This window comes from Grammomys surdaster, unplaced genomic scaffold, assembly GCF_004785775.1.
Source record: "Grammomys surdaster isolate TR1022 unplaced genomic scaffold, NIH_TR_1.0 125951, whole genome shotgun sequence".
NCBI classification, from domain to species: domain Eukaryota; kingdom Metazoa; phylum Chordata; class Mammalia; order Rodentia; family Muridae; genus Grammomys; species Grammomys surdaster.
Window position 1 is genome coordinate 2,572,621 of NW_021620772.1, and position 17,634 is coordinate 2,590,254.

General features: G+C 45.0%; 2 protein-coding genes across 7 annotated transcripts in view; one reads left to right on the forward strand and one right to left on the reverse strand.

Annotated features, from left to right (window-relative positions):
- Window positions 1-2,275, reverse strand: part of Nfib (nuclear factor I B) — a 213,029-nt gene extending 210,754 nt beyond the window's left edge. For 2 of the 6 annotated variants that reach the window (XM_028753607.1, XM_028753606.1), the window contains exon 1: window positions 1,161-2,275. In XM_028753607.1, coding sequence (XP_028609440.1) covers window positions 1,161-1,190 — 30 coding nt within the window. In that variant the 5' untranslated portion in view covers window positions 1,191-2,275. The remainder of the gene's footprint in view (window positions 1-1,160) is intronic. The other 4 variants (XM_028753609.1, XM_028753610.1, XM_028753611.1 and 1 more) reach the window with 4 other exon arrangements.
- A 962-nt stretch (window positions 2,276-3,237) lies between these two features.
- The window catches only part of LOC114609279, a 34,788-nt gene continuing 20,391 nt past the window's right edge, over window positions 3,238-17,634 (forward strand). Inside the window, exons 1-3 of the mRNA XM_028753604.1 lie at window positions 3,238-3,278; window positions 3,575-3,726; window positions 4,389-4,644. Of these exons, the coding sequence (XP_028609437.1) occupies window positions 3,238-3,278; window positions 3,575-3,726; window positions 4,389-4,644 (449 nt within the window). The remainder of the gene's footprint in view (window positions 3,279-3,574; window positions 3,727-4,388; window positions 4,645-17,634) is intronic.

Consider the following 17,634-nt stretch of genomic DNA (forward strand, 5'->3'; position numbering starts at 1 on the left):
TTTCTAATTGTCATACAATTGAAATCTTAATTATTTGTTCATTATAAAAATGCATCGTCATAATATTAGATTTTAAAAAACTTTAAGACAACCAAAACTAGGCGACAATTCTGTTTCACTTTTATGACAACGTCAATTTAAATTTTCAATGACCAATCTAGACTCACTCTTGAAAGTTGGACCTAAACTGTCCCATAACTTTCAAGGTTGAATTAACTGCTGTAAATTAACAGTTCTGGACTAAGCATTTAAGTTATCACCAGTTGATAAGTTCGTCGGGCATCCACGAAAGAATGAAAGCGCGCCCAGGTAAGTCGCTAGATCTGACCACTTTTTCATTTTACCATATCATTGAAGGGATAGGAAGTGGTTTGGTTTTTTAGGTATAAACACAGAATTTTACCTACTAACATTTGTTCCTTAGGGCAAATTACCAAGTTTAAAAAAAAAAGACCTTACTTTTCTGATACTACTTTATGCCTTGTGAGCTATGTTCAAATATCATCAAATGAACAAGTCTCACTTTTAAAACAAACGTGTCCCAAAAGTCCTAAAATTTCACTACAAACAACTCAACTCTTGTCAGCATAAAGATTGCCTCTGAAGTGAGGTCTCTAAAAACCCGAAGTGTGGATCACTGTAGAACAGGGCTTTAGGTCCTCAAATACGCAAAGTAATAGGTCCTCTGGACCACCACCTAGACTGGCGGCGTCACCCGCCCACTGCAGGCAGCAGAGTCCAAAGGTGCTCAAGCCTAGTTCTCAGCCCCTAGCCCAAGAGTCCCTCTACAGCTGCTCCCAAGCCAGAGTCTGCCCCACGCGCAGTGGCCAGGGAGTGAGGGTGCCGCCGCCCCGCCGCTGTCGCCGCAGGCTCCTGGGGGCCGTACCCGGGCTCACAGCCGCAGGTCTCCGCACAGCCCACCCCAGCAGCCTCGCCCGCCCGGTGCCGGCTCTCCCCGCTTGGGCGCTGGGATGGGCGCACACAGCAGCCTTGGTCCTGCCGCCCGCACAGCCCTCCGCAACTTCGCACTACTTCTCCGGGAAGACCAGGGTGTGCCAAGGTTAGGCAAAGCCTTTGAGGGTCTGCAGCACAAGAGCAAGAAGACACAACAAAGGCGTCTGGGGCCAAAGAAAGCTCGAAAAAGCGACCAAGATAAGTACCTGAGTGAGACAGATGGGAGAATACATCATGACTTCGCCTTAAAACGCACTTTCCCGGAGATGCCCAAGAAAATCTTCGAGAAGCAAGGATTTCATCTATTCATTTTACAGTCATCTGAGCCCAGCGATGCGATCAATCAGGACGGGGCTCTGCGCCGGATCACCGCAACTTCGCAACAAACCCAGTCCTCCTTAAATAGCCAAAGATTCAAGTTCACTCGGCGAGCTAGATTTCCCGGGGTGAAATCCAATCTACACTTTTAACCCTCTTGCGGTCCGTGCGCGCCGGCTGAGCTCTCCGAGGCCGCCGCCGGTGCAGGCTGCTGCTCGCCCAGTTTAGGGGATTTGTTTTCTGTTTTGCCGTTGTTGTTGTTGTTGTTGTTGTTGGGGGATTGGGGTGCGCGAGGGCTCGGTGTGGGTTGGATTGGGGTGGTGGTAGGTGGTGAAATACTTTTTTAAAAAAAAGGCGGGGAGGGGGGCGCAGGAGGCCGGGCGGTGGGGAAAGCGAGGAGAATGTGTCACCGCGCTGGGAAAGTTCAAGGTTACCGCCGCCAACACTGCAGCAGGATCCGGGAGTGGCGATGGCAGGCGAAACTTTGCCGCGAGCCGACCATGTGTGTGCGCGAGGGGGAGCGCAAGCGAGTGCGCGCGGGTGGCGGGGCGCGCGCCGGAGAGGGCCGGGTGGGGGTGGGGAGGGGGGAGCAGGGAGAGGCCGGGGTGAGGGAGGGGGCGCAGGCGCGGAGCTCCCGGGCGGAAAAGCCTTTGCTGCGCTCCTGCCCCGCCGCACTGCCGCCCGCCCGCCTCGCCCCACGTCTGACCCGCCGAGCGTGGACTCCGCTGCCGGTGCCGCTGCCCACAGCCCACGGAAGGGATCAGAAGGACCTCCTGAAAAAATCCCAAACGATCGATCCCGCTTGGCTGCAAACTCCTGTTTTCTGTTCTGGGCGCTTTTCCCCCTCCCTCTCTCGCTTTCTTTCCTTGAAAAACTTGCAAGTTGAAAGATTCACCGGTTCCACCCTCTGGACCCCGCTGGAGCTCTCTCCAAATCAGACTTAAGGATTGTTTTATTATTTAATTACACAATCACCGCTTTACTCCTCCTCCTCCTGCAAACGCGCGTTCCTTTTGCACCAGCCTCTCCACACCCCCCGCCCCCCACCTTCCTCCTCCTCCCGCGCGCCTCCCCCAGCCCTCGCGTCTCTCCCCCTCATTTGTTAAAGGTATCAGACCAGTGCCACAGTACTGGGACTTTTTTTTTTCTTTCAAAAATAGCTCTTCTTTCTGAGTCCACTCTTCATGCACACCCCCTCCCCCGAAAACCCGCCCAGGGAGATAGGTTATTTCACTGCTCGCTGCAGACGCTGAAGCCACAAGAACATCTAATGGTAGAAGCCCTGAACCGGCCTGGGCCCAAGAAAGAAACGAATGGAAAATTCCCTCACAGCCAGGCCGCCCCAAGCTGGGGCTAGGGCGCCGACTCTAGCACCCCAGGCGGCTGGAGGGAGAGAGAGGGCGGAGGCGGGGGCCAGAGTGAACTTGGCCTCCTGGAGTTGGAGCGAACCGGCGCGGAGCCGGGGGGCGCGGCGGACAGCCCAGTCGGGAGCCCGCACTGGCGAGCGAAGAGGGGCGCCGGAGTCCCCGGGGTCCCCCGAGCCTCGCGGCGGCGGCCCGCCCTCCCCCGGGCGCCCGGTGCACGTGGCCGCGCTCGGAGCGGGAAGGCCGCGCCACCGCCACCGCTCGCCCCTCCTCCTCCTCCTCCTGCCGCGCTGGCTGCGTCCCAATCCCCACCCCCAGGGCCCGGGGCGCCGGCGGAAAGCGGCTCCCTTCCCGCGGGGGTGCGGGCAGGGCGGGGCCGCGGCGCGCCCGAGGCTGCGGGGCGGGAGCGCGCGGGGTGCGTGTGCGGCTGCGGTTCTCCCCGGCCGCTCCCGCCGGCGCCCCGCCCCGCCCCCCGCCGAGTGAATGAACTTGATTCCCGGGACCCGAGAGGCGGCCGGCCAGCACCCCCATTCGCGCGGGCACTCTCTCCCACACACACCGCCCCCCAAATTCCGGGTTTCCGCTAGGGGTGGGTGGGGAAATGGAGGAATCAAAGGCTGCCCAGACAATGGAGAAAGAAAAGTGAGCGCCCGGGGCTCCGTGTCGCCCTAGCTTGGGGCCCGCGGAGCGTTTCCAGGCCCCCCGCGGCCTCCCGCTCCCACCCTGCGCCCCGGACTTTCCCCCCTCAACTTTCTCTAGTCCTAACACTCCTGACCACCGTGCCCTCCCCCAGCGGACCTGAAAGAACCAGTGACTTTTTCCTTCCCCAAGTGGAAGTTACCCACATCAAGCATTTCACAACGACACATCAAGAAAAGTAGGCAGGTTCAAGTCAACCATGAAATGGTCACTTTTTAACCCCGTCCTGTCCTCATTAGGGAAATGCTCAAACACAGTCCGTTTTCAAAAAGCGCTCTTAATGAGGCGAGCTTGCCAAGTCTACCAGCTGCAGCCCCTGTAAACCAAGAGCCCGGTGAAGAAAGGCGCAGGGGGTGGGGAGGCGGGGAGGGCGGCGGGTCTAGGAGGACAGGTAAAGTCGGGGGGAAACTGTGAGAACCGGGGCGAGTTAACCCTTTAGGGCACGCGCCACGGGGAGCGGCCTCCGTGCCCCCGCTAGGCAAATCCTCTAGTTAGCGTTCTGACAACGTTAATTTCCTTTGTACCGGTCATTTCTTCTTGAAAAGCTGGGATAAAGTTGACAGTCTTTATAGATGAAAGGAGGTGACAGTCGGGGTTAATCCAAATAAATACTCACTTCTCTCATAAATTTTAGCCAACCTCATCTTAACTTTTAAAAGAAACACGGGAAGGAAAGAAAGAAAAAAAACGAACAATCCCAAAGCATCACTCTGTACTGAGCTGCATCCCTTTTCTCACCCTCACCAGAATCTGCGGGAGGGGGCGGGGACGCTCCACTGATAATACCAGCTTTAACTACTGGAGTTTCCCTTTGAACAAATATTCAATTTAACTGGAGTTAATTTACCATAAAAGACATTCCCCTTGGCACGAATGCACTCATGTCCTTGAACACACCTCTTTGAATGCCTGGACTCTTACAGAAGCCATTATTTCGGGGTCTCTTTAAAAATCCAGCGCCCATCTCTCTGCTTCCCTCCCTTCCTCCCTCCCTCCCTCCTCACTACACCACCCCCAGCGAAATCCTGGCACCCAGAGAGCACTCTTTTTCAGCCAGAGCCCAGAAACAGCCGTTGTCCCCTGGCAAAAGAGGCCCAGTGCTGAGCCCTGGGCAAGTGTCTCCAGACATCCCTACCTTTTCCCCCTTCATTAAGTTTTCTTTCCCAACAGAACCCATTTCCTTTGCCACTAAAACTAGGTTGCATCCAAAAGTTTCTCACAAGCTTAAAAAAGAAAAATTGACACCATTATACAGAAGAAGTCACAAAAGCTGCAGAGCTCCAGGGCAGAGAAGCAGCGACAGACACAGGTAAGAACCCAGAGAGTCCAAGATTCCAGGCCTCCCAGGCCCATCCCTGAGAGTTTCGGCTGTCTCTCAGGTGTCTCATGTCTGTGTTTGTACAGTGCTGAATACGGCTGTGGTACATGCTGATGGCCATAGGGGATGCTTTGTAGTTTGGGGTTTTGATTTGTTTCCAAGGGAAAAAGAGAAACGGAAGAAGCAATAACAGTGTGGTGAGGAAAACCAAAAAGGATCGAAGACTGAACAATAGATATCCGGGAAAGAAGGGCTGGGGGATGCTGGGTGTGGAAGAAGGCTTTGACTTTCAGACCTTGGAGTCAGGGTCAAGAAGGCTGACACTCCATGGGCCTCAAGCTCTGCTGCCTGCCCAAAGTTCAGGTCACTGTAGGCCTTCCCAGGAAGAACCCTAAGAGAATGCTCCTGGGAAATCTGACCTCCTGGGATCTCTGCTTTCTCTGGCTTCCCTCAGCACTCGTCAGGCAACCTTTGCTTTGAGAAACACCGATCTTTTTAAATCCAAGGAGAAGGATAGAAAGGATAGCTTATAAAGTATCTATGTTTTATAAAAGTAGGTTTCAAGTCGCTCTACAGAAAAGTTTCTGATGCTGTCAAAATGGGCCAAAAGAAAAAAAAAAAAAACAGACTTTGGTCCTTGCCTCTGCTCTGTCCTCTGCTCTCCTGTTCTTGCATTGGGGGCTATGAAAGGTCACCTACATTAATCTCAAAACCTGCCTGTGAAGTACTCTCTCAACAACAGGGAGATCTGTTGCCATATTTCTAATGATCTCCTTGGATTCCTGATGATCTCTGCTGCTACATTAGGGGAAATTGTCTTTTCTGACAAAAAGTTTATTAAATTCTAAAAGAAATGTCAGGGCTTTGAATGGGATTTCAAAACCTAACTATATATTTAGAAATACACATTGCCACTCAGTCTGGGTCTTTCTCTGATCTCTAGAGAGGAGTTTGATATCTCAAGTATCTCTGATACGGATTTGTTTTGTTTTGTTTTGTTTCTTTTTTCTTTTTAAAGAAACTGCAGAGACAGATTGCAAAGCCTGGGCAAATGCAAGTAAGGTTTCTCCCAGCTTAACAAAGCTGTCATTTCCAATGTATACCACTACTACTTTTATTTTTTTATCCCTTGCATGTGATTTGCAGGGAGGTTCAACAATCCTGTAGCTGCATGGCCAGTATCAATGTTTAAAAACTAAACACAAAAGAGACAGGTGACCTTCTGACCCCAGGAAGCAAGCTTGCAGAACTGCAGGTGTCCACTGTGTCATACCCAGGGACCTTTCTTTCCTCCAAGTATAGCCTGGAAAACATAGATTTATATCCACCAGTCACAACACCAAAACCGTCCCCCCAAAAATGCATATATAAACAGCCAGCAAGTGCTAAGACTGCCTGTGCATGATAGAAGCTGCAGAATCATGCCCAGCTCTCTGAGCCTTTAAACTACTACTGTCAAATTAGGGGAGCAATTTTTCCCCACTGGAGAATTCACAACTGGTTAGTTTCCCCACCTACTGCCAGTCCTTTGCTTTTCAACTGAAATGAATAAATAACCTTGGACTTTTCTTCCCTCCTCTGGGAGCTGTTTGGTCTCCCCCGAGGACAAAACTAAATGAGAAAAAATGACGCTGTTAATAATGCCGCTGCTGAAATGCCTGTACTTAACTATTAAAAAGAAATCCCACTAAGCATGTCTGCATCCGGGACACAGTTGTAGGCTACAACTGTGAATGTGAACAAGGACCAGTCCAAAGGCCTCCATGAAGGTTCACTGGTCACAATTTCTCTACAGAGATGAATGCAGTACAAGGGATTCCCAAGTTTGAAATCATTTGGTCCCCGGCTACAGAGTCAGCAGCTGGCTTGAAACTTTTGTCTGATTTATTTTGAAGCTTCAAAATTTCTGTCACAGTTGCCTGGCTCTGTGCACAGCACAGAGGTTACACACACACCGGTGTCTTCTCTGCTGATGCTGAAGTCTTGACCTTTGCAAAGTAGAGTATTTTTAAGGTAAAACTATACATCCTTTTATCTGGATGAGTAAACTTGCAGCTCCTCTACATATATGCTGTGACCTATAAAGACACAGACATTCAGAAAGATCTGTCTAAAACACCCAAGTAGTCTTTATACTGGAGTATTAGAGGTGGCCACAGGCCATCTTAAACCTCTGTAGCCTTTTCTCTAGTTCTCCTTTGAAAAGCTGCTGTTCAGTTTCAGAATCAAAATAATGCACAATAAGGGGATTTTCTCACTTACATTTCAAATGAAAATGCAAGAAATAAAAAGAGAACATAAACAAGTGGGCCTAAACAAAGTAAATATTCAGAAAAAAAAAATCTCTGAATGTATCTGAACCATTTAGGAACACAGCAAGCTAGTACATTTCAAAGCAATGAATACTGTCAGGCTCTGTGATGCCACACAAGTCAACAAAGTTACAGATGTGTGTGACATCACATCCACTCAAAATTATGCTGCTGCTCAGTCTGACCATAGTAAAACTAAACGGATGCCTATGCCGTCTGCAGAAGAAAAGGAATTTATTCCACACATCAAACAATGAATCTGTCACCATTTATTGTATGAAACACTCAACTAATCAATTTCCTGTTAAAATAGCTTTCAACAATACTCGGCTTTAAAATTCATCAGGGCCAGTAAAAACCTTTGCCCAGTGCACAAGAATGCAGCCCCGACCACGGACGATAATTACCATTCTAATACTTTTATTGCCCAAGTGTTTTTTTTTCTCCTGTGCTCACCATCACTAGACAGGAATCTCCAGTATATTGTATCAGTGAGTTGGAGTGTTTGACCTTTGACCACATATGATTTAATAGGGACTTTTCAGCGCTGGCACTCTCTCCATCCCTCATACCATTAAATAAAAACATTAAACCTCAAATGTAAAACCGGAAACCACAACATTTTCTGCGTTTCACAACCCTTTGCAGTTTTTACTTAAGCTGCCCGAAGGTCAGCCCCTCAGCCTCACCAACAGGCTTCCCAGTACAGTGAATGCACCGGGAAGTCACTCATTCTGATTTTGATTAAATCTCCAGCCCCTCCTCACGTGCACACATGCACCCTGCTTATTTACACGTGCATTCTTTCTAACCGCAGAAGCATGCGTGTATGACTTTCTAGACTTATTCCACTTTAGGGCTGATTTAAATGTCTGTTCGAATATGGGTTCAAAAGTTAACGCCCCCCCCCACTCCCGTTGGAAGTTATAGTTACAAAGGGTGCTATAAGACCCGTTCAAAGAAAGTCAGTTAATCTTGTGTATTTTGGCGCCTTTTCTCTGCCAGCTACTGTACTTGAGGGGGTAAGGAAAACCTGGAGATCTTGTCTGTCCTGTCTCAAGTTCTTCCAACCAGGAGGGGAAGATGGCCATGTTCACAGCCCTAATAATAATTCAGATCACGCCACCTCGGCATCTTGTGTCAAAGTCGAAACTGGCTTCCCCGCCCCCTTCAACCTGAAAGCTGCCAAGTCTTCACACACTCCGCATTCAACCACAACTTAATGGATGGGATATTGTGCATTAAAATGTGTCCCAGACTCACTGTGGAAGAGGACAAGGGAGAAGGCAGACCCACAGACAAGCACACACAGACTTAGGCAGAGGGGGATCTTAGGCTAGGGCAGAAACCAATGGGGTGGGAAAAAGACGCATTAACAGGAGCAGGAAGAAATCCATCATAATCCTTTTTTTTTTTTAAAGAGTTGGGGGTGCTGGAGAGAGAAGGGCTAACAATTCCTTACTGAAACGGGGTGTGGACAAGTGAGCTAAACTTTAGAAGGACACCAATTTTAAAAGTTCTTAACACACCAATGGGAGCTAAGTAAAACTTTTTTGCATTTGAAAACGCATTTTAAATAAGAATATGGAACAAAGTAGTACCTAAGCGTGAAGTAGTGTGCTTTCATTAAAAATAAAAAAGAAATGGACTATATAGGCAGCTAAGTATTATTTATAATTTTTACCCCAACCATAAAGGGAGAAGGGGAGAAAGTAGAGCCAGAACAGAATTGGCTGGGGTTGGGAGTGGTTTGCTGGATTCCATACTGTTTGGATTTAGTATAAATCGCTGGTGCCCGCCATAAGTGTGCTAAAGTTGCCAACGCTTAGAAAATACGTATTTATGTTAGTTCTGAAAATTCAACACCATCGTTCAGTCTTTAAAACAAAAATACGGCCTTGAGAAAAGGAGTAAAACAGTCGTTTTCACACAGGGACAGGAAATAAATTGTGTGCGTGGGGTTAGGCGGGAGGTTGCAAAGGACGAACACGAAATGCAAACAAGACCGATCTTTTGAAAGCCACATACCATCGCACTGCACTAAATAAAACAGATCTTGAGTCTGTACAGAACCCTGGGCCGCTGACTTTGCGTGTCTCAGGTAGGAATTTGTGGTTGTTTTTGTGTCTCTTTTTGTGTTTAGGGTGTTTTGTTTTGGAGGGTGTGTAGTTTTTTGAGTTTTTTTAAAGCAATCCTGAAGTAGTCTGATACTGTTTAAAATTATTTCTGCACGGCCACACTTCCTGGCCCAAGAAGAAAAGCAGGTTGAGGTAAAGTCTGGAAGCAGGCGAAACGCAGCTCCCGTTGCTCGCCCAGGCAAAAGACACTTGGCCAACTCTCACGCAGTGTGTGTGTGCGTGTGTGTGTATGTGCACACGCGCTCGTGCGAGAGTGTGTGTGTGTGTGTGTGTGTGAGAGAGAGAGAGAGAGAGTGTGTGTGTGTGTGTGTGTGTGTCTGCGCGTACGTGCGTGCGTGCGTGCGTGCTCTAGGGCCGCACTGTCTCGCGCGGGCCTCGCCATGCTGGGATTGGCCTGGCCGCGCCGCCTGGGCCGCCCGCCCCGCAGCCCTGCCCCGCCCCGCCGGCCGGGGCGCGGGAAGCAGCTTTTCGCTTCCGCCCGGCGGCGGGAAGGCGCGCGGGGGGAGGAGCCACGGGAGGGCGGGACCTGTGCCACGGTGGGCGTGGCGCCGCCTGGTAGTGCATCGGCGGACCGTACCCAGCCCGGCGCCACTGGCTGTGGTTCCTTGTGGTTTCTTGCGGTTCCTCGCCACGTGGCCGGCGCTGCTGCTGCCCGGGCCTCGCTGGTTTCGGTGCAGACAGAGACCGAGAGACCCCTCGCTCCATGGCCTTTGCTTTCAAGCGCTTGGATTTGAGTGTGCTTAGACCGTGCAAGACATTGGCAGTAGTAGGTGGAAGAGAAAGCAGAAAACTCCAGCTCCACCCCCACCCCCTGTATCCAGAGGACATCTGATAGTGCGTTAACGTTCTCAAATAAACCTGTTTTAATTCGTAGTTTTGAAATTTAAATATATGGAGCGAGGAATGCCTGAATTTAAAGTAATACAATTATTTTATATCTCAAGTATGCTTCTGTACTTCCATGGTCAACACTTAAGGTTCAAGCAAAGTCGGTATAAAATTGTACCTGAAAATAAACGGCTTAAAAGGTAAAAATATAACATTTGCCCTAAATGCACTTAGTTACTAAGCCTCATGTGTTTGGAGATTTTATTACAGGGATCATAATTATGTAATTGCTCAACTGGCAACAATAGCTTCAAATAGCCCCTAAAAACCCTGTTCAATTATATGATAACTAGTGAGACTAAAAAACACTCCCAGTGAATTGTTCTTTATTTCTAAACGTGAATACGTCGGTATTACTATCCCAATTATGTTTGCTTCAAAGTTCCTATGAACTTAAACAGTTAAGGGTTTGCAGTCCCTACAATATACACCATAAATTAAGAAGACTTTTGGCCTCATTACAAAACAAGTTCCCTTCCCATACACACATAAGCATATATGGATGGAGTTTGTGCTAAAATTATTGATTTTCAGAGCTAAGATTATTGATCCAAGAAAATGTGTTACCCAATTAAATTTTAGAAAATGCACCATTAAAAATGAGCTCTTAGCTTCAAGATTAACAGTTCCCAATGTCCCCTCCTCAAACACCAACACAGTTACGTATGATTTTACAGCTACATAGATTTTAGGAAGAGAGATGAACAACTAGCAAAGAGGACAGGAAGCATGTGCATCATCACCATCACACTCTGCTCAAATTTCAGAGGGAAATTTTTCCTTTCAAGGTCTTGCTCCATGCTAAATGATTGTAACCACCTAGCAGCCTGACCATAATTTACTGTGCACAGGCAGTCAACTTAAGTGAGCTACAAACAAATTGCTGTGCATTCTAGAATTGACTGATGATAGTTTTATGGTCAGAGGTCTGGTCCATGGAACACAGACTGGTCCATGAAGCATTGCAGACCAAATACACAATGTGAAAAATTCAGAGCTAAATGCAAAATTATAGAAAGCAGGAGAAAGAGTGTATTAGACAGGAGGTGTTGCCACCACTCTTCCACGTGAGTCATGGGAGGTATCTCAACATATATCTCATACAAAGAAGAAACATTGTAGTATCCAATTTTGTTTAGGAAATATCTTAAGGGAAAAGAAGGAAACAAATGAAGGGGGAGTGATGCGCCCCATTCTCATTATGACACAGTAGGATCCAGAGCTGGTGTCACCTGTCAGTAGATTTCTTCCTAAGCGTATTCTTTAGTGATAAAATGTACCCTTGCATGCCATGTTCAGGCTTTTGTAGATTATCTCTGTCGGCATGTCATCCTTTCTTTCCGCATTTGACGGTTATAAGAATACTTGTTCCTGCCCTGATCACTCTTCTGCCTGTCAAATATGCATACAGCACCATGAGATGATGCTCCAAGTTTGTAAAATAAGGAGATAAATTTTCAAGTGTGTCATACAGAAATCTGTCTTACGGATTTGTATGCACATCAATATATTGTCGATCTTTCAAATGGCAAGTGATAATCGCCTTCTGATCGACATTGATGATTTTCTGGGTTTTATATTTGGCAGCGTAAATATCAGAAGTGCAAATTAGGAATGTTTTAGTGTGGATGTTTCTTTTAATGATCTTGACTGATAACCTTTCCAAGAATATAATTAAGATTTAATATCTTCTTATATTCATTTAATAGAAATTATAACTACTGATTTTTTTTAAAAAAAAGCACTGTCCAGTGGCCAATGCTTCTTGATCATCTTGGACACAGGAAGCATCTCACTAAAATTGCAAACAATTTATCCCATAGAACTTACTAGACTCTTCTATCAAGTTCTCACTCTAGATTTTTCTGGTTCCTCCTAAAGCCAAATAACTGGTAATGCAGTTTCTGTATGTCTTCTTCAAACTAAGAAGTTTTTAATGTGCTAGCAACATCTGTGTGTTTATCTCTGAAAATAATTGCTAATTATTTCCCAAAACTATGCATTATTACAGAGCTTTATGTCATAATTGAAGTAATTCCTCTGCCCCATCTAAACCAGTAATTTTCAGTCATTTCTCCAGAGGTGTTTATCTTGTCTTCTCTATTTCCCAAAAATATAGGAAGCATATTTTCATTACTTTATATTAGTGAAGGGAACATACTAATGTATTATATTATTATATTTAGTCTTCCATTTCACCAGAAATTATTTGAATTTAATGCATGTAATAGAGTTAGTGGAATATTTAATACTTACATCGAACAACATAATTTTATAAATAAGTGGATAACTAATTGGAATTTATGTAAATTTTTACCTATAGGCAATAGATTCAATTACTTTATTATTTAAAATTATTTAGAGAGACTTAGACCTGGACATTTACGAAGTACCAGATTTGAGCTTTTGTTGAAGTTAGTAGGCAGGAGCTATCTGTCCAGGTCTTAGCAAGGAGAAAAGAATGCCTACGGTGTGTACTGCCCTGTGAAAGGAAAAAAACCAACCAAGCCTAAGTCGAAGTCTCTATTTATGTTTTATTTTTCATTGCTTATGGCAACCGTTAGCTGTAACCCGTTATGCCTCTGATAAAGACACTGGCTTTAAAACAGTGTCTTTCACACACGAAATAGTTACTCATCATTTAGAATTATATCTGCAAAGATCTTCAAGAGATTTCCAAGTGAAGTTGAAACTCCACAATGCCCAGGACATACAGACTCATTTTGTAGCCACGGAGATTGTGGGTACAAAAATAAATATCTATATGCAATATTCTTTCTTCCACTAACTGCACACTGCACCTGTGCACACATAGATCTGATGACATCTGCTAACACAATAAATCTCAAGTGGTTTGTGGTGTCATCAAAAACCTGAGATGGTGGTATGGCTCACAGCCTTACTCACCAACCCCAGGCTACGACCTTGTTAAATTTCACAGGCTAAACAGAGAGCAACTAGAACTCATTCCACACACTTCAAGAGCAGGTTAAGGCGGTTTTTCAAAAAAAAGCCTATAAATTATGACTCAATATGCAAAAAATTTGCTTTTGGATTCAACAGTGGTAAATCAATGTCTTCTGGCTTCAAAAAATGTATGGCAATTGTTAAGAATTCTCTATTTAAAGTATCAATCATTTCTTAGCCTACTTGTGTTTTTAGGTTTCCTTCTAAACACAAAGCACATGCAATTAAATCTTCATCTCTTGCTTATGCTTTCATAGAACTAGAATTTTAACCATCAAAATGCCCATAAGAAGAGGAAATAGATTTGAATCGGTTTCACTGTAATGATGATCAAATTGAGTATAGAAAAACCAAATGCTTTCTCAAAAATTTTTTCAGAATATTTTATGCCATACATAAAGTTTCTAAGACAACTAAATTACTAAGGTACTTCTGGTTGGATTTTTTTTCCATTTTAAAAATAACAGAATTGTCTGGCAATCCAAATACGGATTAAGTGCGGATTAAGGCAACAGGATACTAGGAAATGCTAGACAGTCCATTATCTTTCAGTGTTAACCTGGCAAAGAACTATCCTGTTTTTTTGCACAGTGAGACACTTATAGTTAAGTCATCATCAAGTTCCTTGTATCTAAAGCTTGTTGTCAGTTATACCCAATGTCACAGATTCCCAGTATCATTTCTAGAGCATGCTGGTGTCTTTCAAATCGCTCATTGTTTAGTAATATCAATAATCACACTTGTGTCTTAATCCCATAACTCAGAAAGTATAGATGCAGACCAGGAGTCAGCATCGGAAGGAATGTAAGTCTTTCTGCAGGCATGCCCTTCCTGCTAGCACAGGTCCAGTCCTTGCTAAGCAGTGGTGTAAGTGGAGGGGCATGCTTTAGAGTGTCTCTGCATTTGTGATACAAAGGGCTTTATGTGAATATTCTCTTCCAACTTTGTTTAGAAAAGAGTCAAGTCCACATGGGGTCTTCTGAAAACCTTCATATTGACTTGTAAAAGAATAACCCATGGTTTTCTGCTCACTTTGCAGGCAGTTGGTGTGAGTTTGTAGAATGAAAACAGTCTTAATAGAAACCAAAGACAATTTTAATTAGAGACAATAAGTCAGCTGCTCTTCCTCCTCCCACCTCCTCCCTGGCCCAGTGAAACAAATCCTCTTCTTATATATTCAGAAGCCAAACCAATAACATTGGGAAGTTTTTGATACCACTAGACTAAGTGTTGTGAAAAATGGTTTAGTTTGTTTTGTATTTGTTTGTTTGTTTATGGACAATGAGAGAGAAGGAACAGAGAGGAGCAGTGTGAAGTGGTAAACTTCAGCACACAGGCTAACCAAGTGTGTGACTAGTGGTGGCTGCTTTCCCCAACTAAGGGTTTCATGAGGATCCACAAACAATACAGAGTCGGGGAGAAATCCAAGCTATCAAAACACCTTGTTTATTTCTCCTTCAATCTTTCTAATCCCACCCTGTGCTACCCTTCTTATTTCTTTTACCATTGTGTGTGTTTTTTTAAAAAAAATAGTATTTTAAAAACAAGAATAGAGGCGCTTTGCATAAGTAATCAACAAGATAGAAAAAGGCATCCAATTATAATCCTATATCATAAAAACTGCTTCATTTGGGCATATTCTCAACAGGTACTTTTACGGATAGTATTTGCTATTTACAAACCTAAGGTGGACAGAATTTTGTAACTTTTCCATTCAGCCTTCTGTTTGTTTTGTTGAGACTAGTACATGCTTACAAAAAAAAAAAAATAACACACAGAAACTAGCAAGATGTTTTGAGACTTCTAAATAAGAGAATAAGAAACAGACCACCAACTCCCCCACTGTGGGCAGGGCAGTCTGTTGTTGTTAGAGATTAATTGTTAAAGTTTAAGATAAAGTCTGGAGGTTTTACATAAAACTCTAAACATACTAATATCCTTGAAAAGGGGATGGTGAATATCGTTCTGAGCCAGTACTGCCCAGAACCAAAAGGCTTCAGCGGAAAGTCTGCTGGCTCGGTGACCAGACTTGTTCTCCTTCGTCCCCATTGCTCCTGGTTCGATTACAGTGTCTCACTTTCCTCCTGTAGATGACAATCCGAGAGCTACTTGCCTAGTTTGTGGCTGTGAAGCTGGTTAGTAACAATGCCAGCATCACAGTAGAGAGAGAGCCCCTCACCTTGAACACCTGCTCATATTCAGTATGTAGTTCAGGAATTGTGGGCACGTGGGTCCTAAGTACTAATGTGCAGTCCCACCAGAATGACTGTGGCCACAAGCTACTTCACACTAAGTGCCCAAGGGTGTCACTTACCACTTTTATAGCTCTTGGTCATAACTAATAGTAAATGTTCATAGACACATGACCCCAAGATCTGTGGTCTGCACACAGTAGGGCCTTTCTCTTACTAAAAACTAAAGAACAGTAGTAAATGAGGACAATCATTTAATGGGGATGATACTACATCTTCTCTAAGTGATTCAGGAAGCACCTAATGAGAAAAATATGTAGTAACAATTCTGTCATAAAGAGATTAATAGGACAGCATTCTTATAGACAATCCCTATCTAAGAAAATATAAAAAGCCTATTCCTCCACAGAGGGGTTGTCTGGACTCTAAACCAGGACACATGATGCAACCAAGAATTGGTTAAAATGTACTTAAGATTTGAAGAATTTTATAGTTTTTATTTTTTTCAAATTGGTCAGCAATAGTTTAGTGACTGGATAAAAATCAGCTTTGGTGACAATCACTGAATTAAAGCATCCCCTACAGTCCACATTGGCTTGTAGGGTTGTTCAGAAGGAAGGCCCACTTTCTGCATGTTGGTCCCCAGTGTTCTCCAGTAGACCTGAGGATACACATGCACCATCAGGAGCCAATGATAAATAATTGAGAAGCTCATATATTATGTATGCCCTGGGGCTATGGTTACCTTCTTGGACTGTACAGGGCAGTTCCATGTCCTATCAAGCTCTTGGCAGAGCAGTCTCAGTGGCCCTTGCTGCTGCAGTCTAAACACTGTACCATAGCCAGACCAGACCCTCTGCACCCTTTCCCTGCAGCCTGAATAGGCAGGCTTATTAGGGAGCATTTTAAGTAATACCTACAAACTGATCTTTTCCTCCTCTGTTGTGCCTTTAGGCCAACAGCAGCACCTTCATTAAGGAAGGGCTCCCAAGGGCAATGGTTTCCTCAGTCTTGAGTTGAAAGGAGTATTATGGCAAGTGATAGTAATTACCATCTTCTCAGGTCTAACCCCACCTCTGCTCTGTGCTGGGTATATTTCAGCTCTTTCAAAGGTGAGGAGCCTGAGGCTTGCAGAAGTTAGCTAGCTCACTGCAGGTCACTTCTATCAGCCCCTATGACAGGGGCAGCCTGCAAGATGGTCACCACTTGGGGGCAGATGGCCTGGATCTGTAGTGCCTTTGGAAGCTGTGCACATGCCTTGGAGAGAACTTATCACTCTTCTTTTGAAATTATCTTTACCCAGGCACATTCTTTCAAACATTATCAATGGGGTAGATCTTCCTTCTTTGAATGTGGATTGGGTTTTGGATATAGACATGATTCATTCATTACCCTGTAGTGTTTAAGGAACTTATTCAGCTGGGCAAACCTGTTTGGCTCTAAAAAAAAAACATGATACAATGTAACAAGATTTTTTATTTCATTCTCTAGTATGGTTTGAAGTGAGAGAATAATGCTTTCAACTTAGACTCAGAGGCCCTGGCATTTGGGGATTCAGATCCTGTCTTAGCTACCAAAGCTGTGTGATTCTGAGCAAGGTTTGCCATAGTTCTTCACCATAGTTTCTGATCCTCAAACAGAACACAACAAAAGAATGTTTTCCTTAGTGTGGTGGCTTGGGGATCAAGGGTTTTTCATTTGTCAAAAATTTTAAGATCCCTTTAGAAGAATATTTTTATATTTTATTATTGAAATAAATATTCTGTGTACCCACCCTTCCAGCGTTAGAGAGTTGACAAACAAGAGTTTATCAACTATGAAAATGACCAGACCATAGACTGCAAGATAGGGGCCTGTGGGCCCACTGGGCCTAGCAAAGAGTTTTCATCTTCAGTAATAGTAAGCGTGATTTCACTAGTGCCCTGACCGCACAGGCCTGGGTTTTAAAGAGTCTGTGCTGTGGTCAGAAGTCAGTGATAAAATGGTGGGGCCACTTTGACAATCTCTGAAGTACTGACACAATGTTGGTCATCGATTGCAAAGGGTGTTTCTAGATGGACAAAGGAGTACCTGCTATGTCTGGAAAACATTCTATGGAAAAAAAAAAAACAAGCAAACAAACTGCAATACTCTTGCTTAGTGTGAAGAGGCCTGAGATGGGGAGGGAATGGGGAAGAGAATACAGAGATAGCCAATAGAAATACAGAGTGTGTGCCCTTGTTCTAGGAGCATTGACTACCCAGGCTGTTTAGTTAGGTCAGGAACATGACCTGGCAAAAAGATGTTTAGCCAAAGAAGGGAAATGGGACTCTACAGCTCTTCCAAAACAGAGTGGATCAAAGATCATAAGGAAGAAAGGGGAAGCTCAAGCAGTGATGGAAGAGCAGTGATGGACAAGCAGTGATGGAGGAGCAGTGATGGAGGAGCAGTGATGGACGAGCAGTGATGGAGGAGCAGTGATGGAGGAGCAGTGATGGAGGAGCA